The sequence below is a fragment of the Colletotrichum chrysophilum genome (genome assembly GCF_026319265.1).
Source record: "Colletotrichum chrysophilum strain AFK26 chromosome Unknown scaffold_204, whole genome shotgun sequence".
NCBI classification, from domain to species: Eukaryota; Fungi; Ascomycota; class Sordariomycetes; order Glomerellales; family Glomerellaceae; genus Colletotrichum; species Colletotrichum chrysophilum.
In genome coordinates this window covers 16,258-39,360 of record NW_026517491.1, presented here as the reverse complement: position 1 = coordinate 39,360, position 23,103 = coordinate 16,258, and the positions used below count along the sequence as shown (strand labels likewise).

The window sequence follows — 23,103 nt, the reverse complement described above, 5'->3', positions numbered from 1 at the left end:
TTAAACCAATCTCTCGCCAAAGAGACGTGCCCTGTAAATACAGGTGTGATCGGCGCCATAGTTGTTCACCGCACGAATGGTGATGTGATCTGTCGAAGCTCCCAGCTTCACCAACTCGGGGCTGAGCTGGTGGACGTAGATTCCGTTGATGGTGTCGTTGCTCTCGTACGTGAACTGGCCGATCTTGACCCAACCATCCGACAACCACTTCTTGCGTGATGCCGTGTCTGGTTCGGGGAAATGACTGGCCGAGAAGTCCTCCACGCGCTGGCGCATGTTGATCTCTGAGATGTAAGCCCAGATCTCGATGTCCTGAGGCCGGGCATCGGGGTTCAAGGTGGCGCCCGGCAGAATGTGCTCGACGACGACGTGCCGTGGGACAATCTCATGACTGAGCAAGTAGGAGATGAACACGCCCAGGTGTTTCCCATTTTTGCTCACAGTTGGTCGGCCGCACCAGCATTCACCATCATCGTCCCAGCGCGTTTGGGTCTTGGCGGGTTGTAAGACCCAGGGGCTTCGTCTCGTGCTCTTCAGCCAGGCGGGAGATCCTATCGGCCCGACGAACTCCGGCTTGTAATTCGGCGACGTGTGCTTGATGTCGACGATAGAACCGCTACCGACTGTGAGATAGTTGACCTGGCGGCTAAGTTCCTGGTTCCAGTTGGCCCCGATAGTGCCCTTCGCGAGGGCCTCCAGTCCGGCATTTGCAATCGCCTGGCGGATCATGTCGTCGACAATGTGTATCATCTCTGTTCGGGAGACGCCGGAAGGAGGGGCCTTGCTCACTGCAAGGTCGACTGACTGGGCGATGTACTGCTCGAGGTTCTTCTTTAACTCCTCGGCTTCGGCCCTGACCTCGGCGCGATGAGTGGTAAGTTCGTTGTTCAGGTGTCCAATGAACTCCTTCCGCGTGACCACAATATCTGTAATTCCCTTGTCCTTGTTGAGATCCTTCACATACTCCTCAATCTTCTGGTCGAGGTCTTTCTCGATCTTATCCGGTATCGACGTGCCAAAGGCAGGCTCCAAAATCTTAGCCACCTTCTCGTTGTTGCTCCGCAGCCACCCCTCCCAAGACTTGGAAAGCTTGTTCTGGAAAATGTTATCGACGTCGGAAGCTGAGACACCTGGATCAGGGGGGTTGGTCGCCTTTTGGTAATCGGGGTCCTTTTTGAGCTTATCTCTGATCGCCCGCCAGTGTTCGTCGGAGATGAAACGATAGCCACCCTTCGCTGTACCCAGGGTCAAAACTTCCTTGTCGGCTTTCATCAAGTCTCGCAAGGCATACCAGAAGCCTTGTCCAACGATGGGCCGCCCATCTTTGTCAAGGGTCATATGGACAACCTTTGGCACAATTTGTTCGAGTCTATCAATCGAACGTTTTTGAAGGTCTGAGGCCAATGTCAGATCTCTGATTGCGTAATCGTGCTCGCGTTGTTGTCGAGAGTGCTCCCTCGTATCTCTGTCACTGAAAATGGTGGACGGTGCCGCCATCCATAGCGGCACGAACTGACCCAAGTTATGACTAATGTCGGACAGTCCGTACCAATGTATTCCACCAAGGCCTCCAGCAGGAAATGAGGAGATTCCTGCGTAGAAAGCCCACGCAAGAAAGCACGACACCAGGCCGACCAGCAATGCTTTGATGAGCCACGCTTCAGGAGACATGAGAAAGCTTAGAACTTCCACAACAGCGTCTGCCAACGTGAACATGATCCATGCTTGCCAGTCCATCTGGTCCCTGGGTATCTGCCTTGACGACTCGTCTTGTTCATCGTCCAATGGATCTCTTGGGTCGTCATCTACCGGGGATGGCCTATCGGGACGAGCAGTGTTGGTCCAGGTGTAAATGGGAGCGTAAATCTTTGGCCATGTCTGAAGACGTGTTGCACGTTCGCGCCGAAGCTTTTGCTGTTCCTCGAAGTCACGCTGTTGCTCTTGTCCCACTCTTTCTGCCATTCCGTTGCCAAACAGGCTGTGTTGCTCGGTCGCAACAGCCTCGACCCGAGCGTTGACACGAGTTTGCAAGGCAGGTACACGGGTTTCTTGATTAGGACGAGGCGGTGAATGGGAAGGGGGATGAGGAGGGGCTAAGTGCGAATGACCAGGCCGCGTCAGTCGATTGAACGCTGCAGGCTGCGCTGGCTGAAAAGCTTGAGGTGAATGCACAACTGGTTGTGATTGTCGAGCGGGTCGCGGTGTTCTTGCGTTGTTTTGCCCTTGTTGGGAGGGCTCCGGTGTTCTTGAGTTGCGAGGATCTTGCTGAACAGGACTTGGTGTCCTCCCGTTGCGTTCCTCTTGTTGGGCAGGACTCGGCGTTCTCGCGTTGCGTGGCTCTTGCTGGACAGGACTCTGCCTTCTCGAGTTGCTTGGCTGTTGTTGGACAGGACTCGGTGACCTGAAATCTATCTTCGCTGGCTGGTTCTGTCGAATAGGCTTTGGTGAAGGTGCTTCTGATGTCTGACGAGATTCGGTACGCCGTGCTTCTTCCGCGGCAGCGTTCCTAGCTTGGCTCCGCGTCGTCCTTCCAGGCGTAGGTGCAGTAGAACTTGGAACACTTTGAGCCGCAATCTGCCGGTCTGGTGACGCACGACTTGAGCGTCTTTGGCCCGGCGCGCTTCCCTGTCTTGGAGTCTGGGGAGGTTGCAGTGAAGGTGCTGCAGCGAAGGGGTTTGGACGCAACCGATGATCGGGTGCTGGTCCATCAGAGACCCTTGCGAGTGGCGACTGGGACGGCTCGCGCGGGGGTTCCTGTTGATTGAATGAGGTAGGAGGCATCGGTGGGTTGTTTCTGGGTCGTGGTAACACCGGCCTGGAGGGGCTCATGGCAGCGGCCACGCGATAGTCTTCTGCTTCCACAATAGAATCTTCTTCTTCAATGGTAGGCATTGGCCGATCGTCAATGGAGCCCGGGGATCTGGATCCGATGGTAGCGTCGCCAAATAATGAGCTCTCCTGCCCAAAGGTTCGATTGGACTCGGGCGTAGCTGTCGGGTCTTCCGAGCCAGCTCGATCGCGTACTTCCTCGATCGCGCGATGGAAGGCAGAGCCTACGGTCTCGGGAGGGACAATACTTGACCTGCGAGGTGATCTGCGAAGAGGGCTGTTGCCGCGTGGTTCTTCCGAGCCAGCTCTTACTGGCGGCGGAAGATTAGGGCCTCTGAGGGGAGCTGAGGTAGGCAAGATCCTCTGGTCGCGACCTCCGCGATGGGCAGCTGGCTGGAATTCGGCAGGGTCGACCGATGAGGCTGGTGTTGTCTTAGTAAGAGATCTGAGACTGGTACAATGCAAACAAGGGACAAAGGGATGTCCACGTGGCTGGGCTTACCTCGTCTCGGGGGGCTCTGTCGCGGCGGTGAGCTGTGTCTGCTAGCAGGTGAATTTGAGGCTGCGTCAAATCCAGGATCGAAGTCTGGCTCATTGTCCGGCTCCGATTGACGTCCTGGTTCCGGCTCTGGCTCCGACTCCGACTCCGACTCTGACTCTTGCTCCGGCTCAGGCTGCTGTCTGCGATTCGGTCTCGGTGGGACGGATGGTCGCCTCGCGCGACGCGGGCCGCCATCATCACTGTCGCCATCGTCATTCAGTGCGTCCTCGAGAGCGACCTGGATATTGCGAAGTTGTCCGCGACGACTGTTCCTCGGCATAGTGGAGGGAGCGGAACCATAAGATGTATCGAACCTGGAGGGCATGCTAGGTAGGTTCTGAGTGACGGCCGGGCCAGTCCGTATAGGCGGCGAGTCCTCGTCGGCCCGAGAGGGTCTTCTCCTTGGCGGCATCTTGACGATGTGAATGGGATGCTATCTGATTTGGTGATCGGAGGATGTGGTTTTTGATAATGTGGTTTATGAGATGAGGCCGGCTGTGGAGGTGAGTGAGAAGGATTGAGGATGAAGAGATTGAGAGATGAAGTGAGATTGAGAGATGAAGCGAGGTTGAAGAAAGAAGGCGCATGAAAAAAGGACTCGGGGAAAGAACGCCCCAAAAAAGGAAATCGCGATGAGAAAGAGCCACGATGAGAGGCAAGAAGGGAAAGACGGGAAGGTGCAACTCACATTATTATTTGGCGCAAAGGACCAGCGCCGCGGCGGTGAGGTTGATTGTATCCGCCAGGATAATGGCATCAGCTGCAGTCCGAAGGTCTTGTCTCATCAACAATGCGAGACGCAGATGTCCATGAGTGCTATGTTGAGCGACAAGGGAGACAGCAGCCAAAGGAACAGCTCAAGGCAAGGTGTGAGAGCTGTTAGAGCTGGAGGCGGGATGAGAGAGGGTTGAAGGTTGCCTTTGTGAATGCTGCTGCAGGGAACCGCTTTCGGGATGATTGAATAGACGCAATAATGGAAAAGTGAAGCTATTCCAGAGCGACGACCCGCCGGATCGGGAAGGGAGGGAGGCGGTTGTCAACAAAGAGAGTAAGAGCGGTGGTACCTGGTCGCAACTACCATCGTTCCTGGTTGACTTCCTCCGGGCAGCTTAGGTTGACGGTCCTCAGGTCCCCCGGCAAGTCGCGCACGCGCCGCGGCAGATCGGATCGAGGGAGGAATGCAGCCGCCGTCGCTTTGCTTTTTGGGAATCAATTAATTGTCGGACGGTGAAAGAGACTGATGCGACAGCATTGAGCAACAGCAAGGGGCGTCTCGAGGGGTCGTTGGGTCTTTGTCCCGGCTGGAAAAGTTCACCTTGCAGCTTCACCTGGAATGTTTTCGCGACGGCTGCCCGCCACCGAATTCGAGAGCGAATGAGGCACGGACCCCTGCACCGTGTCCGTCGCCCACGCGCTTAAGCTTCGTGGCCGGGCAGACAGCTGTAGCTCAACGCGCGGTGGGCCTGGGGTCCTGTGTTCCTTACATAAGCCTCAAACCTTAGGTAAGCTGTCGACGGTGGAGATCGATGAAGATCAAAGATGTCTCCACTGCACGTGATGAGCCAAGACTTTTTCTTTGTTGCCTGAGGCGGCAGTAGTCGTGCTCTCGGCTTACCTAAGGCTGGCAGGGTGGGTCAACTCGCGCAAATGGCCAGGCCTTGGAAGTCCCTACGTCACCGTTTCAATCCATGTCCGCCGTCCCACCTCGCTGTTGTCGGCCCATCCTGGCGCGGTCCCTTCGAATATTATGGCCGACATATGCATCCTGCTAACGTATTTCGCGCAAGCGCTCGACGAGAATACGATGCGCAGGCAGTCAGGTCGCCATTGATAGCCAGGAGCACACAGCACACACAGTACGCCGAGTCAGGGCGAGTCGAAGATGCAGATGCAGAGTCGCTCGACCGGGCCACGGTGCTCACTTTGATGATCCGTGTCGACGCGGGAACCGGCTTATTGTCCGTCATCTCGGTCCAAGTTCCGGAGAACATGGCAAACCTGCAGGTCCTCTGAAAAAGCAAGCGGCGGGAAATGGCGCCTATCCTTACCTTGGTATGGTACATGCTCGAACAACCCTGCTCTGTCTCCCATCGCGGCAACACACAGCGACAGACAGCAGCAAACATTGCGGGAACCTCGGGCGCTACCTTGCCGTAGGTACGAATACTGCGCATGCATCCGCACCCTGCCAAAGTAAAGACACCCGACACCATCACGATGTCTTCTGTCTGCGTCGTCCGATCCCTCAGCTGAACCACCACCTGGTCTGCCGCAGTGGTTCGTCGGTGGCCAACGCAGCTCCCTCCATCTCCAGCCAACCCACGTGAAAGCACCAGACAGCAGACGACAGGACCCTGTCGGAGCGTCCTCAATCCTGAAGATCAGTCTCCACGGCACCGCCATCCCCGGTCGTTACAAGTTTCAAGTGCGCCGTTTGAGGCTTAAGAAGAAATTACTGGCTCCGCAGCCAGCCACAACGCTGCAAATTGGTGCCACCCCCGCTGCGAGACCCCGCCATCGAATTCATTTGGCCGCAGAAGATTGGCCGTTGGCGGCGTCAGTCCCCAAAGTCGCAAAGGTGTCGTCAGGCCGAGCCAATTTCTCTCCCACACCCATTGCCTATCGGAACGTTACAGACAGACGACCCGGTTGTTTTTTGTTATTGTGACCGTCGCTGCAGCCTCCATCGCCAGATTTATATTACGCCGCGCCATCCTCTTCCTTCGCCTTCCAGAGAGAAGCCTGATCTGTTCGTCCTTCAACCAAAAGCCTACTTGATACCCCCCGACGGACCGCACCAAGCAACATACACCAAACTCGGCGCTGTCCTCTGTCCTTCGTTTCTCTACTCCAAATTCATCCCCTGACCGCACCTAGTTGCGATCGACGCTAGCAAATTTCTTCACAATGGCGATTGGAACTGTCTTGGTTACCGGGTAAGCTCCACGACTTTGACTCGGGCGCATTGCGGCGATGCGACAGCGTGGGGGGAGGCGTCCACGAGGGACTTTCTGGTCGCTGTCGCATTCCCGGCGCATCGCTCGCACACACGCGGCGGAAAGCTAATCGCGCATCTCGACAGTGGCACCGGCTACATTGGCTCTTTCACTACCCTCGCTCTGCTTGAGCACGGCTACGACGTTGTCATTGTCGACAGCTTGTACAACTCCTCCAAGGTCGCCGTCGACCGCATCGAGCTTCTTGCCGGCAAGCGCCCCCACTTCTACCAGGTCGACGTCACCGACAAGGCTGGTCTCGATGAGGTCTTCAAGAAGCACCCCGAGATTGACAGCGTAATCCACTTCGCTGCGCTCAAGGTATGTCGCTCTGATCCTGCCGCATTCGACGTCCTCGACTAACGCCACATTATAGGCTGTCGGCGAGTCTGGCGAGATTCCCCTCGAGTACTACCGCGTCAACGTCGGCGGCACTGTTTCCCTGCTCCAGGCCATGACCGACAACAATGTCCCCAACATTGTCTTCTCGTCCTCCGCGACCGTCTACGGCGATGCTACCCGCTTCCCCAACATGATTCCCATTCCCGAGCACTGCCCCATTGGCCCTACGAACACCTACGGCCACACCAAGGCCTTTGTCGAGCAGGTCATCACCGACCACATCCAGGCTGAGCGCAACAAGCTGCAGAAGGCCGGCGAGCCCTTTGAGCACTTCAACGGCGCTCTCCTCAGATACTTCAACCCCTGCGGTGCTCACCCGTCTGGCCTCATGGGCGAGGACCCCCAGGGCGTTCCCTACAACCTGCTGCCTCTGCTCGGCAAGGTCGCCACTGGCGAGCGCGAGAAGCTGCTCGTCTTCGGTGATGGTACGTATATCTGGGTTGCCCTACAGAACGGCGTCTAACACGAAGCAGACTACTCCTCAAGAGACGGAACCGCCATCCGCGACTACATCCACGTTGTCGACTTGGCCAAGGGCCACCTCGTCGCCCTCAACTACCTCCGCGAGAACAAGCCCGGTGTCAAGGCCTGGAACTTGGGCTCCGGCCGTGGCAGCACCGTCTTCGAGATGATCAAGGCCTTCAGCGCCGTCGTCGGCCGCGACCTCCCCTACGACGTCGTCCCCAGACGCCAGGGTGACGTCCTGGATCTTACCGCCAACCCCTCGCTGGCCAACAAGGAGCTCAACTGGAAGACGGAGCTGACGATGGAGAAGGCTTGCGAAGACCTGTGGCGCTGGGTCAGCAACAACCCCAAGGGTTACCGCCAGGACCCTCCCCCTGAGTTGCTGGCCAACGCCAAGCCCACCAGCTCGTAAAATGGAAACATAAAACATGCATCGGAGCATCGGCCACGCTTCGCCTAGATCTTGGCCCTTTTCATATCGCTCATCATAGACGGTGTTAGAATTACTGCTATTCCAGCGACAGCCATGAGACTACGTTCGCCATAGAGAGAATCTAATGAGAAAAAAAAAGTTTGAACACATCATTATTCATTTATGCTTGCACAAACTCAAAGTTGCGCATCCAGTCAATCAATCTTGAGCAGGAGCTTGCCGGTAGTGTTTCGGCTCTCAAGATCAGTGTGCGCCTGCTTGACGTCCTTCAGCGGGTAGGCCTTGTGGATGGCAACCTCGACCTTGCCTGAGGTGATCATCTCAAACAGCTCGCCGCTGTACTTCTCCAGCTCTTCTCTGGTGGCGACGTAGTTGTTCACCACGGGGCGCATGACCTTCAAGTTCTTGGGTCCCAACTTCAGAATGTCGAAAGGGGGCACCGCGCCAGACTACCACAACTGTCAGCAACCACACTCGCCCCCATCAAATTATCCCAATCAACTTACAGCATTTCCAAAAACGACCAACCGTCCCTTACGCGCCGCCATCTCCAAGTCGCTATCAAACGTCGCCTTACCCACACCGTCAAAGATGACATCCACGCCGTGGCCGTCCGTAATCTTCTTCACCTCCGCGACGAGGTCCTGGCTCTTTGAGTTCACAATCCACTCGGCGCCGTTCTTCTTGGCCAGCGCGCACTTCTCGTCGCTGCTCGTGGTGCCGATGACCTTGGCCCCGACGGCGCGCAGCATCTGCACGAGCTGCAGCCCGACGCCGCCGGCCGCCGCGTGCACCAGGACCCACTCGCCCTTCTGCACGACGCCCGCCTCGCGGATGAAGGTCCACGCCGTGAGGCCCTGCAGCAGCGCGGCGGCGGCGGCGTCGGTGCCCAGCGCGTCGGGGATGCGCAGCAGCGAGGAGGCGGGCACGGCGGAGTAGGTTGCGTAGGAGCTGTAGGGCCCCATGTAGACGACGCGGTCGCCGGGGGAGAAGCTGCTGCTGGAGACGGAGGGGTGGGCGGAGACGACGGTGCCGGCGCCCTCGCGGCCGAGGACCTGCGGCAGGGGCGCCTTGTACAGACCCGTGCGGAAGTAGGTGTCGATGTAGTTTATGCCGGCGTACTCGTTGCGGACGAGGACCTGGCCCTCGGAGGGGGAAGGGACGGGGAGGGCGGTCTCGTGGGTGAGGACAGAGACGTCGCCGGTGCGGGGGATCTGGATGCCGTTCATTGTTTTGGGGACGGAGGGCGTGGAGGCCATTGTGAAGTGCGGGGCGGGGGAGAGGTCGCTGAGGCGAGTGGGGGATGTTGTTAAGGTGCGTGAGGGCGTGAGTTTGCGGGTGAGATGTTGTTGTCGTGAGGTAAGGGGAGGTTGTTGTCTAGTGAGAGGTGAGTGTGATGCTAATGCTGAGAGGAGGCACCTTGTGAGCTTGGGGATTGTTCGCGGCGGGGAGGGGATGAGAGACATTGACGTTGTGGCTAAGCTTTAATCCGGGCGAAGCCTCTTTTTTTTTTCTAAAGGAACTCCGGACGTCGGATGGCGTGCAATTAAGCGGGATCTAGTTTCCGTCTTTGCTGAGCAATATGTTTGCGAAATGGCATCCCATTCCGCGGCGCGAGCGGAGGGGTGGGACGATGATGGGAGTGATTTAGTAAGCAGGCACCGATGACGGGGTCGGGTGAGGGGTTCGGCACGTCGGATGGCGGGATCGGGAGGGGGCGCGAATGTGTGGGGTTGGCATGTTCGGCGTTGGGGCCGGAGCCGGAGCGGTAGCGGTAGTGGTTTGCGCGGGGCGTGGGAGGCAAACGTCTTGGTGATAGTGATGATAAGATCACGTTGGGTGTTCACACTGTTGACGGCAAAATTGTCAATTCGAATCGATATGATATCCCATTTGGATGCTCTGATTCAATCACATTAGACACCATAAGGTAGTGGAAAGGAAACATACACTCCTGGACGAGTCTGCCAGCTCAGCTCGAGACACGTTTTCGGTGGACACGATCTGGGACAGAATTCTCCTGAAATTGGCAGACATTCAACGGGGTCCAAAGACTGCAAAAGTTCAAAAGATGGATAAGTCTATGAGCAGAAGTCGTACTCGGTGAGTGTGTATCTAAATGTGATGTGAAAGGCATCAAGTCAGCCTATTTGCATGCAAGCAGCCGAGGATAACGCCAACGCCCACAACAGTCACTGAGGGTAGATTATCAAACCAATTCCCTGACTGCAATGGCGAAGTAGCGCGTGCTGATGCATGGGACGATCCAAGTCTGATGGTATGCTGTCGCCATACCACGTCTTGGCACGAACCGATGGTCGTGGCGGCTACGACTTCCCCCGTCTGGTCCATGGCAAAATGCAACCCCATCATGTTTCCTCCCCAGAGATCTCACGCGGCCATGGCTGTTGGAAGTATACTACATCAGCAATTCATCAATTCTGCCACGGACGTCTTCTCTGTCAAACAGCAGCTGAGTAAGGTGCCGGCATGTTCCCTCGGGGGCCGCGCAAAATAGAGTCGGGGCTAGTCAGGTCTGCCAAGGCTCAGATAGAGGCGGGATCAATGCGCGCGGGTCAATCGGGGCTGGCGGGGAGATCTCTCTTGGACATTTCGGCCGGGTGCTTATCCGTTGGTGGAGGATAGCTCCAGACCTCTCAAGCTCTGTTCTTTTCCTCTGCTGTCGAGACTGAGTAACTTTTTCGAGGGTGGTATCCCCGCGGGTTGATCAGAACCTTGGACTACCTAAAGTTGATCGGCGGGGAGGGTCGCAATGGTTGTCGTCTGCAATTGAGGCTCAGCCGTCTTGGCCTCTGCTGTAAAGTTACGGTGCTGTGCGTGATTGGGTGTCCCGTCTGCGCACTTCGCCTCGACTTGCGCGTTTTGCAGGTACAGCAGAACGTGAGGCGTGTGGTTTGGTCAGCGTGGTCTGTGCCCGCCACTCCTACACCTTATCAACGTGGGAGCTTGGTTGGCGGGATAATGTCTCCTTGGTGTGTGGCGGTGATGGTGAGTGAGGTTTAGTGGTGGTGTCTGTCGTCGGCCACGTCAAGAGGGCGGACCGGACCGATGATTTGGCAGGTTGACCGGCGCCGTTGTGGGCGAAAACGCGCACGGAGGATGAGAGAGGGGACATTGGAGCAACGGCGCAGTTTGCAGTCCTGCAGAAGGGTTTCAACCAATCATCAGAGGCTTGCATCAGTCAGGGGTCAGGGGTGTCAGGCACAGGTTCACGGTTCCAGCCTCTGTTCAATATTCCCCAATATTTCCCCCATCCGCTCACTTCGGCACCCCGAAAAATATCTCGGTTCCCGGGTCTCGTTTGTGTAGGACCCCGGAATTCTGGTTTCTTAATTCTAATGTGCTAGCCAGACTGAGGTCGAGGTGGATGAGGAGCCACTTTGTGAAGCATTTTGGGGTGTTCTGGGCCGGCCTGTGTTGTGTTGCACTCTGAAGAAATGTCACTCATCGAGTACCGTCCATCAAGTGTCAAGTACATAGTATGCCTTCAGTACGCCTTGGCCCTGGGCTAGGCCAAATCGGAGGTTTCCATGCTGCTTCCACGGCCCCCTTCGGTGCTTCTCTGCGTCTGTCTCCCCCACCTTCTCGGCTGTCAAGGGCCGTCTGCAGGTAAAGAAGAAGTGTCCGCGTACGCCCCTGCTGGTGCAACGCCCAATCCCAAGGTATCTCGACCTCTGCCAACAAGCTTAAACGAGAGATGGACTGGGCTGGTCACCTCAAGGTCTGTCGCATTGAATTTGCCTCTGTGCTATTTCTTGAACTTTGTTTGCGTTCGTCTCCCGTCCCGCTTTCTCCTCTTTCTCCTCTCTTCCTCGTCCCTTCTAGCGGTCAATCATTTCTCCACCTGGCAAGACAGCATGTTCCTGGTTTCTGGCTGTTAAAAGGGCGCGCAACGGCCATCTCTCTGGAGCGTCAGAAGAAAAGAAAAAAAAGTCACGAGTTGGAGAACGACGACAAGACGGAACAGCCGAAGAGACGACGTCATGGCCGCTGCCCTGTCGCGCATCGTCTGACCTCGAGACTTTAAGCAATCCCAGCCTCATCAATGCCCCTGCCGAAGTCGCTGCTCCCTGAAGCTGAAGACCGTTGTACGAATATTTGTTAGGGGACAACAGCTTGTGAAGGCGCTGGGAGAAGGGGACGAACAGACGAAAAACCACGGCTCCACCCCGCTGAAACGCGACGCATTGTCGCCACTGCGGCCTGCGTTTTCACTTCATCGTCGGGTCGCTCATCAGCGGCCACCGGGTACCGAGATACGGACTGGACACTGAGGTGCTGCTGACTGCTTATCTGGGTCTTTGTTGATCTTTTCCATCACCCTGTCGTCGTCGCCTTACCTCTCTTACTCACCTCAACACCTTACCTTGCGGTACTTTGATACCTTGGTACCTCCACTACTCACCGACCGTCATCCGGCTTCTTCTCATCTTTCATCCCCTGGGCATCCGTACCATCAAAGACATCTCACCAACATTCATCCATACGACAACAGCTCGCAGGGGGAACTGTGCGTGTCCCACATCTCTCCCATTGAACTGAAACCCCCCCGGGCGGCGGCATCTCCCAGCCGAGAGCCCGCGACGAACCAGAAGCCGCCAGACGTTGCGACTCGGACCCATCGAACCCAACGATCCAATCCCAATCCAACCTCATTTTCCTTTTTTTTTTTTTTTTTTTTTTTTTTCTGCTTCTCTCTCTCGCCCCCCTCGTCGCCTCTACCACTCGACCCGCGTCCCGTATTCTCCTAGCCCAGCCCTTCCCTCTCCTGTCTCCAGTCCCGTGGTTTGCCCCCTAACAGGCCTGCCACCTGTCCGTACCTTACCCGTCCTTCTGTCACCTCAACCCGTCGATCCTGGATGCTTGTTCTCAACTTCCCGTTCATGCCATCGCAGCCAACGCACCACCACCAGCACCGGTTGCCACCGGCTGAAGGCCGTCTTTTCCGTTCACCTGGCCTGACTTTCTTTGCTGCACCTTGCTAAAGTCTATCTGCTGCTAGAGGAAAAGAAGAGTAAACGGGCCAGAAAGAGAAGAAGGGGAAATTCTTGGGACGAAAACGAAACTTTGCGCCGCACGTCTCCTTTCCTCTCACTCACCCGCCAACTCTCACTCTCCTCAGCCTCGCCTTGCTCTATCTCAACTTCAACTCACCTTTCCTACACTCACTCACGCTCCTTTTTTATACTTTTCTCCGCTTCTGTTCACCTCTCACCTGTCGCCCTCGCATTCGCCGCCTCTCTACGGCCCCCCATCCCGACGTCCGTCATCCAACATACGGTCTCACGCCTAACCCCCCCCCCCCCCCTCCCGGCTCCCCCGATGCCGACTCCGCCGACCGAGGATGACCGCCAGACGCGGATCATCCAGTTCGCGGAGGAATGGGGCCTCGAGCCCCCGCCATCCCCGACGCCGCTGACGCGCCCCAACAGCCCCCCCAGCTTCCGCACCTCCGAGGACGACATCAGGGCCGAGGAGCTCCTCAAGCGCAAGGCCTCCGTCCTTGGCCGGACAGACTCCACCACTAACCTGAGGCGCGTCCTCACCTCCAAGAAGACCAAGTGGGACTACAAGCTCGTCTTCGACACCCTCGACCAACACGTCACCGAAGGCGGATCCCCCGGTGTCGCCGAGGCCCTCATCGTCCAGCTCGTCTCGTCCGGCGGCGACGTCAACATGGCTCAGAAGGCCAAGACGAGCATCCTGCCGCGGAGGAAGAGCCTGGAGAGCTTCGGCGAGCGCAGCAAGCTGCTCCAGCATGCCGTCCACAACGGCCAGATGGACATGATCCAGGTTCTGCTGCCCCACGCCGACCACTTTGCCCTGGATGCCTCATTACCGTTGGCCATGCGCGCGGAAAATGTCGAGATTGTGGAGCTGCTTTTGAGGTACGGCGCCGGTGTGCTTCGCAGTAGTGAGACGCAGGAGGTTTTCCGACAGGCCTGCGCTTCGGGCCGTCAGGCCGAGCTGGTGTCCATCGTGTTGCGGTCCGAGGCGCGGCCGCCGCCGACATGGCTGTCTCAGTGCATGGTGGAAGCGACGAAGGCGGGGTGCTTGACGACGGTTCTGCATCTGAGTCGGTCTGATGCTGATGGCGACTACAACCAAGCGGAGGCGCTCAAGATCGCCATTAGCCAGGGACGTCACGATATTGCCCTCGCGATCATCATGGGCAACCACCCGCCGAAACGTCCAGGCCTGGATGAGGCGTTCTCGCAACTGCTGGATCACCCGTCGATGAACCCGAACGACAAGGTTGCTGTCGCCGAGTTGCTTCTTTGTGCGGGTACGGATGGCGATGGCCCTGCGCTCGCTCTCATCCACGCGGCGGCCGCAGAGTTCCAGGACATGGTCGATTTGTTGGTCAAGTACGGGGTTTCTATCGAGTATCAGGATGCGATGGCTATCCGGAAAGCCATCCAGAACGGACGGGTCGACGTAGCATACACACTGCTGAACGGCAACTCAGAACTCAGCTCAATGCATGCGTCAGAGTGTGTTGAGCTGCTCCCAAGGAATATGCCAATCGAGAGCCGCCGACTTTTGCTGGACTTGTTATTGAGGAGGGGCGCGAGTGGGACTGCGCTAGACGACATGCTCATCGAAGCGGCCGAGGCGGGCGACGTCGACTCGGTCAAGCTCCTCCTCACCCCCGTGTTCCCGGGAGGCCGACCGGTCAGCGAACACGACGTGAAGAAGGGGCCCCGATCGATGGTGTATGAACGCCACCAAGTAGCCTCCGTCGACCATAAGGGCGGCCTGGCGTTGCAGATTGCAGTGATGCGAAGTGATGTTGCAATGACCAGGGAAATGCTGAACAGCCAGCCGTCGAGCGAGACGTTGGCGCAGATCTTCCCCCTCACCAAGACGCTGTCCCGCCAGAACAGGTACCGTATGGTCGAGTGTTTCCTGACGAGCGGCCTCACCGGGCCGATTGTGCATGAGGCGCTGCAGGAAGCCATCGACGAAGACCCGAAGTTCAAAGACGAGGATCTCATCGGTCTGTTCCTGAAGTACAACACCGACATCAACGAGAACGACGGGTCCGCGCTGGTGGCCGCTGTCATGCAGAAGGATTTGAGGTTGCTGAACGCACTGCTGAAGAAGAACGTCACGCCGCAGACTGCTGCCGGCATCCTGCCCAGGATAATTGCGACGCCTGACCCGCAGACTAGGTTAGATATGGCGACCTTGCTGCTTACGAACGTGCCGACTCTCGAGCCGGGCAAGGTTTCCCAGGCGATGCTCAACGTGCTGAACTACCGACCGGCAGACCTGAAGCTTTTGCAAGTGCTGCTGCTTCAGGGCCGGGCGGACATCAACGTAGACAGCGGAATTGCCATGGCATCAGGTAAGTCGTCATAACATATCTCATACGCAGGGTACTAATGACGAGTAGCAATCCACAGCCACGACCCTCCTGTTCTGGACATGCTCTTGAAACACGGCAAACCTTCACCACAAACCGTTGGCCGAGCCATCAACGAGCTATCGATGATGCAGTCCTCCGAGCAAAAGGCGGAGAAACTCGAGATTCTCCTGTCCAAGACCAAGGACAAGGCCTTGTTCAACGACGTCCTTGTCAAGGAGGTCCACTCCCTCCTCCAGACAGACCCCGGAAAACGCGAGCTGTCGATCGTCAAGGTGCTCCTCGAGTCGGGCGCCGACGTCAACTCCCACAACGCCGCCGCCCTCTGCCACGCCGTCGCCGCCGGCGACACCCAAATCACCGACATGCTCTTCGCCGCGCGCCCCAGCCCGGCGTCACTGGCGTCCGCCCTGCCCCACGCGCTGCGCATTGCGGATCCCATGGACCGTCTTGACTTCTCCGAGAAACTGCTTGAGGCCGGTGCGCCCAGTGCGGAGGCAAACCGGGCGCTGGGATTCGCTATCAACACATACACTAATGATATCCCGTTGTTGAGGACGTTATCACTCAAGGCCAATACCAGCGACGGCGAGGCTTTGATCTCGGCTGTCAAGAAGGAGCGCCCCGACATCGTCGAACTGATTCTCAAACAGAAGCACTCGATACCGATCACGAACGACGCGTTTGCGGAGGCGGCCATGTTATCCGACAAGGAAGCGAGGGCGAGTATTTGCACACTGTTGTTGGAGCACGGCGCGTCGGGGACAGTTCTCTCGGATGCGCTACTTGCCGCCGCTGCAGATGGTGACTTGGTGCTCGGCAGCATTCTTGTGAAGAACGGTGCCCAGATCGACGAGGAGTCCATTGTGGAGGCATGCAAATCTGGTTCTGCCGACGTCTTGGCGATGCTACTGAGCGGCAGCTCGACGCCTAAAAAGTCGACCATCGAGCGAGGTTTCCAGGCCGCTACTGAAGTCGGCAATCTCAAGACGCGAGCTGCGATTCTCCAGGCACTCTTGCCTCACGGCGTGGACGGGGAGGCTCTTCACATCCAGCTGGCGTCCGCCGTCCGTTTCGGTGACGACGGCGAGGACTTGGTCAGGACTTTGTTGGAGGCTGGTGCGGATCCGAACTACAATAAGGGAGAGGCGGTATGGGCTGCGACGAGGAGTGCCTTTCTCAATACTCTGAAAATGATGTTGGGTCAGGTCGACATCGGCACGAAGCTAGTAAGTAATCTGCACAACTCGTGTGAGGTCATTTCTAACACAGAAACAGCAACACAAGCCTAATCACACCACGCTCAACCGCGCTCTCAGGGCTGCCTGGAAGCTGAGCCGCGAACCACGTGCCGCCATCATCGACGCGCTCTTCCGGGCCGGTCTGCCTATATCGGATGACCTTCATGTCATTCTGAACCAAGCAATCAACGAGGAAGAACCCGACTTCAAACTCATCAAGTCACTGCTCCGATTTGGTGCTTCACCCATTGCCAACAACTGCCAGACACTCATCGACGCGACGAGAAGAGTGATGGTGCGGCCGCTGGCAATGATGTTGGAGTCCAAGATTCTCGGCGAGGACCTCAATCTGGCCATCAGGGAGGGTTTCACCAAGGACAATTCGGCGCAATGGTTCACAGAAACCGGCTTCAGCATCTTGCACAGCTTCCTGCAAAAGGGCGCTCACGGCGACGGCCTGAGCTCTGTCCTCACTCAAGTCGTCGACATGCCGCTGTCCGAGTCCGACGACAGTGTCAGCCTCGCCAACGGTTTCGTCGACATCCTCCTCGATCACAAGGTCGACGTCAACTATGACAACGGCATGCTCTTGCAATCCGCGGCAGCCGCCTTGAACGCGTTCCTCGTCAACCGGCTGCTGGAGAAGAAGCCCAACACAGAGTCGATCTCGCGAGCGTTCTACCGCATCTTCGACAACCCCACCTCCGAAGACGAAGCTCTGGAGCTGATTACAATGTTTACTGACTACGCTGACGGCGAGACCCGATTGGACGTCATGTACACACCGCCGGAATCCATGCCCCTCCTCTTCCTCGCCATCTCACAATACCCCCGATCTATTCGAATCACGAAGGCTTTGTTGGACGCCGGCTACTATTACGACCAGATGATGCCGTGCAAGATCATGGAAGACGTGGACGAAGAGCCCGTCACGCTCATGATGTGGGCGCTGCATCAGGAGCAGAAGAAGGTTAGCAGCGGCATCATCCAGATGCTGATCGAGACGGGTGCCAAGATCAACTTTGAGAGCCGCCTATCTCAGACGACGCCATTGTTACTAGCAATCCGCAACCGCCGCCCTGACATTGTCAAGATGTTGCTCCTCGAGGGCGCCGAAGTGGACGTCTGCGATGTCAAGGGCAACACGCCACTCACACTATCAACAGAAGCAGGCGGCGAGCTCGCCATCAAGATGATGTCCAACCTCCTCGCCGCAGGCGCCTCCAGCAACGACGGCTCGCTCCACAACGCGGCGCGCGAGCTGAACCTCCCCGCGTGCCAGGTCCTCGTCCAGTACGGCCACGAGCCAGACTTCCCGAGCACCCTCCACGGCGGCCGCAGCGCGCTCGGCGAGCTCGCCTGCCATGCCGCCGACAACGAGCCCCTCACCGCCGCGCGCCAGAAGCTCATGGAGCGCGTCACCAACTTCCTCATCGAGGCCGGCTCCGACATCACCCTCCGCACCGACGGCAAGTCCATCCTCCTCCTCGCCCTCGACTCCAAAGAGCCCCTCGTCACCAGCCGCACCCTCCTCAAGGCCGGCATGTGGAAGCACGTCAACAAGAAGTTCAACCAGTTCACCGACGGCAAGATGACGTACTCGCCCACCATGTACGTCGCCCACGTCCTCCCCGCGTCAGACACCAAGGAAGCCCTCATCAAGCTGCTGCGCGCCAACCGCGCCGAGGACGTCTACTACTCCAACACGGGCCCGCAGCCCGACGGCGCCTGCGGCATGCCCGACGAGCTCGAGGCGCAGGAGCGCAGCCGCCGCGCGCGCCTCGACCGCCTCAACCTCGAGCAGGAGGACCACCTGCTCTCGATCGCGCGCAGCACCGAGCTCGCCTCCGTGCAGGCGCAGATCTGGTCCGCGCAGGCGGAGCTCGAGGACAGCCGGCGCAAGCGCATCCAGGCGGACGACCTGGTCGCGCTCAACGAGCGGGCGCGCGCCGAGGAAGAAGTGTTTGCTGCCGCGATGCGGCGCAAGCGCAGCGAGCGCAGCGCGGACCTCGAGCACCAGGCGGCGCTGACGGATGCGACGATCACGCGGGCGCGGGCGGTGGAGCTCGCGGAGCAGGACCTGGTCATGACGCGGCAGAGCATGCTGCTGGAGTGGGAGAAGCAGATGGCGACGGAGCAGGTGGACCACGCCAAGGCCATGTCTGCGATCCGGGTCGCGGAGCGGGAGGACGTGGATCGGATGGACCGCGAGGCGGAGGACCGGTTCCGGACGCGCCTGGCGGAGCAGCGGCGGCTGGTCGACGGGCAGACGAACCTGGCGAGCCAGCTGGCGGGCGCGGGCGTCAACGGGCGGCGGCAGATTGGGTACATCACGGGGGAGATTAATTAAGGGCTGTGGAGGTGGTGGTGGCTGTTGCTATTTCTTTTGTCACTTCTGTTATTGCAATGCGTGGCCTGGCAGGGCTGCCGCTTGCTTGCTTGCCTCCTTGCTCCTTGTCGCACAGAGAGGCGAAAAGAAGAGCGCGAGCGTACGGGGCCGTGTTCGTCGGTTCGCGATATGCTACGGATTTGGTAGAAAGGGGGGCGTTTTCGTCGTTATCTTGGTTACATTGCACGTGGGGGAGGGGGGAGGCGGTACCCTCTTCCTCCTGTCTTCTTCTTTCTACTATTCCATTTTCTTCCCTTTGTATGGAGATATTCTTGGAGATTATAGGGGGGCTTCAGTTCTTAGCATTTTCCTGCGTAGGTAGTAGTTCTGGTTTGTTATGCATCCTTCAGATGGGGATGGAGTAAGTAGGGTAGGCTGGGGTGCTGAAAAGTAGCAAGTGTTGCCGCAGCGAGTAATGAAAAAAAAGATCATTTCACAGTTATTCGAGGCGGCGCGGCGCGTTCGTGGTGCCTGTCGTCAAGTCAAGTCCATTCAGCTGGCGAGTGTATGAGCATGTCTCTCATCCATTTCCGTCTCGGCCCCCAGTTTCCCGATAAGAAGTGTCGTCCGGACGGGGGAAGTTGCGCAAGCCAGGGTCGTGGAAGAGAGATCGGCGGTGTGGTGCACGGCAAATGGTGCATTCGCAGGATCCATGACTCTCCACGAGGAATGCGATGCTGGGCCGCAGAGAGGACCTCCGCGGTCTTGGCCTTCCGGGTCGCTTTCGGGTTTGTCATTGGCTTGTGGACGTCATGGGCATCGCGTGGGTTTTTTTTTTTTTTTTTTTGTTTTTTTGCATTTTTTGCGTTTTGCGTTTTGCGTTTCGCGTTTTAGAGGGTTTTGGTGAGTTGCATGTTAGTGGGTTCGAGAGAGGGGGAGGATGGTTTAGTGTTGTGACGCTGGACTGGTGATTGACGATCGAGAGTGAGATGGGTGGACGAGATGCAGAGAGTTTGGGTGTGCTCTGGACCCGGGAACAGGGCGGCGCGTGGCAGCGTGGCAATGCTGCCTTGGTCTGTCTCCTGCTTGCCGGACAGTTGCCGTGATTTGATCGCAGACTGGAGGTTGAATGGGGAATGGTCGTGATTTTGCGTGATGGATCATGGCGAGTAGAGTGGGTGGGCTGCGTCTTGCCCTTTCGAAGGGGAACGTGCGCCGGAATGGCACTGCAAGGTACGACGCACGCTTTTAGAGGCGCCTCGCCAATTGGGAGGAGGAGCCTGGAGGGGCCGGGCCTGGATTTCGTGGGTTTTGGTTGCTTGGACCGCTTCGTGAGACGGGGCTGCTGGGGTGGTTTTGGCGAAGGGGGCCTGAAGATCGCATTACTCGTGGAGGTTGAAGGCGGCTAGAGGCGTGAGAAAGAGGCCTGGGGTGTCTTTGATTGAGGTTCGTGATGGGATGGCAGGATGGATGGGTTGCGGATGTCGGGATGGAAGAAGTTGGCATATCTCGAGGTCCAAGCTCTGTGATGGTTTGTGGTGAAGATGTGATGAGGAGTTGTGCAACGGTGATGTCGTGATGAGACGGGGCTTGGGCGACATCGCGCGTGTGTGAACTGAGCAGAATATTGACCCCATGATTTGTGTTCCTCTCAATGCCGCTCTGTACGTTTCCTCGTCTAACCTATCACCACGATGCATTGACCCGTTCAGCGAATGTTTCTGCGCGAAGGTTTGGTTTCTCTCCCAAATCGACGTTCGTTCCATGTCTTGGCGGGCCAAAGCTCTTCCCGATCACGATGACAGGAAAACAAATGTTCAGACGATTCGTGCAACATTAAAGAGGGGGGGGCGCGGACAATGATTCAACCGCCGCGCCCGTCATGAATGACACTTGTTGATTGACGTCTGTTTTGACATCTTCTAAAGTTTCGTCGTTGTAAAGAACCCACGTGTTGCATCGTCCGGGAGGGTTGAAAGGGAATGTGGAAACCTTGCTTCAGAATATGTTTCTTCCCCCAGCGCTGTCGCGTGGTTTTTTTGAGCAGATCGACGGTCGAGCCTCGAACGTTTGTTTGGTTAGACGAGACGAAAAGGCCTCGAAGCCGAAGAAAGTAAAAAACTGGGGAGAGGAAGGAGATTGGAACGAATGTCTTGCAGCTGTCAAACAAGATTGGCCACTTTTCTTGCTTTCTTTTTCTTGATGCTTGTTGCGCACAAGCCCAGCATAGAGACACACAGCACACAGCAACAGCAGACTGCCAGGCGCACTCAGATCTTCAGCGGAAGGCGGCACGGCAGTCGCGCCGGAGGTTCAGAGCAGAGGTCCAGTCCAGTCAGAACTCCGCTGTTTGAAAGGTTTCCAATCTCGAATTCCTGCCAACGAGAATGGTCGGGTTGGAATTGCCCACTTTCCGAGATTTTCGTAAACCCACCCTTGGTGTGACAGGTCCTGACTTGGGTTTGGGGGCGCGTTGGCTGGCTGGTCGGTCCTCTGGGAAGGGCAGCGTGACATTTTAGGAGAAATTCTGGCGATCTCGCTGAACTCTGTTGCGATGGGGGATCTTGTCTGGACGATGACGGTATGTGGTTTTGGGGGTCATTCGACATGTGGCTTGGGCGAAAAGACATGGCTGTGTCTTTCGATCCTCACTCGCGTGTTCTAAATGAGTTGGATTAAGGCTGTGGCTTGTCGCTCTCGAATGTTCAAAGTTGAGCCCTATCCGCACTTTCATCGCGTCTGCCTGCCGACAAAGAGATAAGATGAAAATTAGCGCCCGTTCCGCTGCACTTCATAGACATGAAATCAGCTAGCAAGTAAGCTTCAACCCAGCCAACAGGAGAAATCCCAGCATCGTCGACATTGTCTCTGAGCAAACGCGATGGCTTCGTAACCAGTCTACCGGCAACATCCCTCGATCCCAACGGCCCGCGTGGCACTCAGCGCCACCGGGGCAGGCCAGAGCTTCCCTAGACGCTCTGAATTCTGGAGCATTGAAGCATCGTTCGTCGCCCAGAGGTCGTCTTTATGCCCTCCCCCCACTCTTGTTTCTTACTGTTCCTTCAGTGGCAACCCCGTGACCCCCAGCGCATGTCAGTCAGCACTTTATGTAAATTGGCTAGCATTACTGACAGGAGCAATCCGGATGGAGCCTCAATCCACCCGTAAAGTGACAGTCGACGACGCGGCACAGCCGTGGAAGAGCTGACTCGGGGACAGACAGAAAAACCGGCTCAGGATCGCCCGCGGAAGACTGTCCCGTGCGAAACCTACGTCTTTTGACAGTTGACGTACTTGTCCCCCATCTTGCGTGGGCCTTTCAGTGAATGATTCAGTCTCGCAGTGGTTGATATGTGCGTTCGCTCTCGGTGAGAAGAAATGCGTACGTTATTTCGTTGGACCCTTTTTTTGATAATATCAAATGCGTCCGAGCGTACAGGCAGTCGATAGATTGACGAGATTTCATTTTCTGGTTGAGGACTGATAACAGCGCACTGTCTGCTGATGTTTCGGGCCCCGCTGCCGTCGTTCGCTTTGCTGGAGCACGGGTCGTACCTCGTATCTCGTCAACGAAGCTCATACTCGTCTATTACGGAATATCCACGCCGGAAAACTTGCACAATCGAGCATCACTCGGGATCATCTCGCCGTGAACGACCCCGGGCAGCCATTTGCGCGTTGACCTCCTCCAAAGCTCCAACTCGCCTCCCCCGCTTCCCTGGGTTACTGTGGTGCAACTGGAGAGCACGTGGATATGAGCCATTGAGCCCACGATTGCACCGCGAGGTAACCTCCCCCCCCTCCCCCCATCACGGCCGGACGTCACACCAATTCGATCTCGAGTCGCGAGAAGTTGCCTCCGAAATTTGATGTGGAGGGTGGTGCTCGTCTCCGGAGCTGTAAAACCGGAGGCGTATGAGCCACGAGGCCCACGGCGATAGACGAGACTTCAAGATCTTGAATTTTCGAAGGGTGTTAAGATGGCACGCAACTGTATTATTGCCGTCTCCTCTTTTTATCTGTCGTGGATGAGCACAATGGTTGGCTCTCGTCGAGCCCTGATTCTTGGACGGTTTAAGACAAGATGCTATGAGTGTTTTGACTCGTAGAATTGGAATACTAGGCGGAACACACTCCGATGCATTACGTGGATTCCTGGACTGAGCCGCTGCAACGGCCCCCCCCTTTGCAGTCGAGACCTTCTTCATCGTGAAAGTGTACACACACACATCACATGCCGTCAAACAAGCTTCGGGCGACGTGAACTCTTCGACTTGACAGTTGCGTCCCGGATATCTCGGGCATCTCTAGCTCATATTTTTGAGGGTTTACTGCCTTATCTGTACTGCAAACCGCAGTGAATTACAGCGATGGAAGCAGAAAAAGGACCTACATTCGCTGAAACACGCGGTCACTCTAGCGGGTGACGGTCACTGACTCGGGGCTCTCGTCACAGCGCAAGGGACCGGGGTCGTCC

The 23,103-nt window shown here is 57.1% G+C and overlaps 4 protein-coding genes across 4 annotated transcripts; 2 read left to right on the top strand and 2 right to left on the bottom strand.

Moving 5' to 3' along the window:
• Positions 1–1,322, bottom strand: COL26b_013085 (uncharacterized protein; the record flags this gene model as incomplete). Its single annotated transcript, XM_053185712.1, has 2 exons — positions 1–1,235; positions 1,292–1,322. The coding sequence occupies 2 exons, from the start codon at positions 1,320–1,322 to the stop codon at positions 1–3; spliced, it is 1,266 nt and encodes a 421-aa protein (XP_053030343.1).
• A 4,955-nt stretch (positions 1,323–6,277) lies between these two features.
• Positions 6,278–7,645, top strand: COL26b_013084 (uncharacterized protein; the record flags this gene model as incomplete). The annotated part of the gene is made up of 4 exons (XM_053185711.1): positions 6,278–6,306; positions 6,453–6,687; positions 6,743–7,193; positions 7,242–7,645. The coding sequence occupies 4 exons, from the start codon at positions 6,278–6,280 to the stop codon at positions 7,643–7,645; spliced, it is 1,119 nt and encodes a 372-aa protein (XP_053030342.1).
• A 215-nt stretch (positions 7,646–7,860) lies between these two features.
• COL26b_013083 (uncharacterized protein) lies at positions 7,861–8,925 on the bottom strand (the record flags this gene model as incomplete). Its single annotated transcript, XM_053185710.1, has 2 exons — positions 7,861–8,115; positions 8,173–8,925. 2 exons carry the CDS (start codon positions 8,923–8,925, stop codon positions 7,861–7,863), a joined length of 1,008 nt encoding a protein of 335 aa, XP_053030341.1.
• A 4,084-nt stretch (positions 8,926–13,009) lies between these two features.
• Positions 13,010–18,647, top strand: COL26b_013082 (uncharacterized protein; the record flags this gene model as incomplete). The annotated part of the gene is made up of 3 exons (XM_053185709.1): positions 13,010–15,038; positions 15,087–16,285; positions 16,335–18,647. The coding sequence occupies 3 exons, from the start codon at positions 13,010–13,012 to the stop codon at positions 18,645–18,647; spliced, it is 5,541 nt and encodes a 1,846-aa protein (XP_053030340.1).
• Between the last annotated feature and the right edge of the window lie 4,456 nt (positions 18,648–23,103).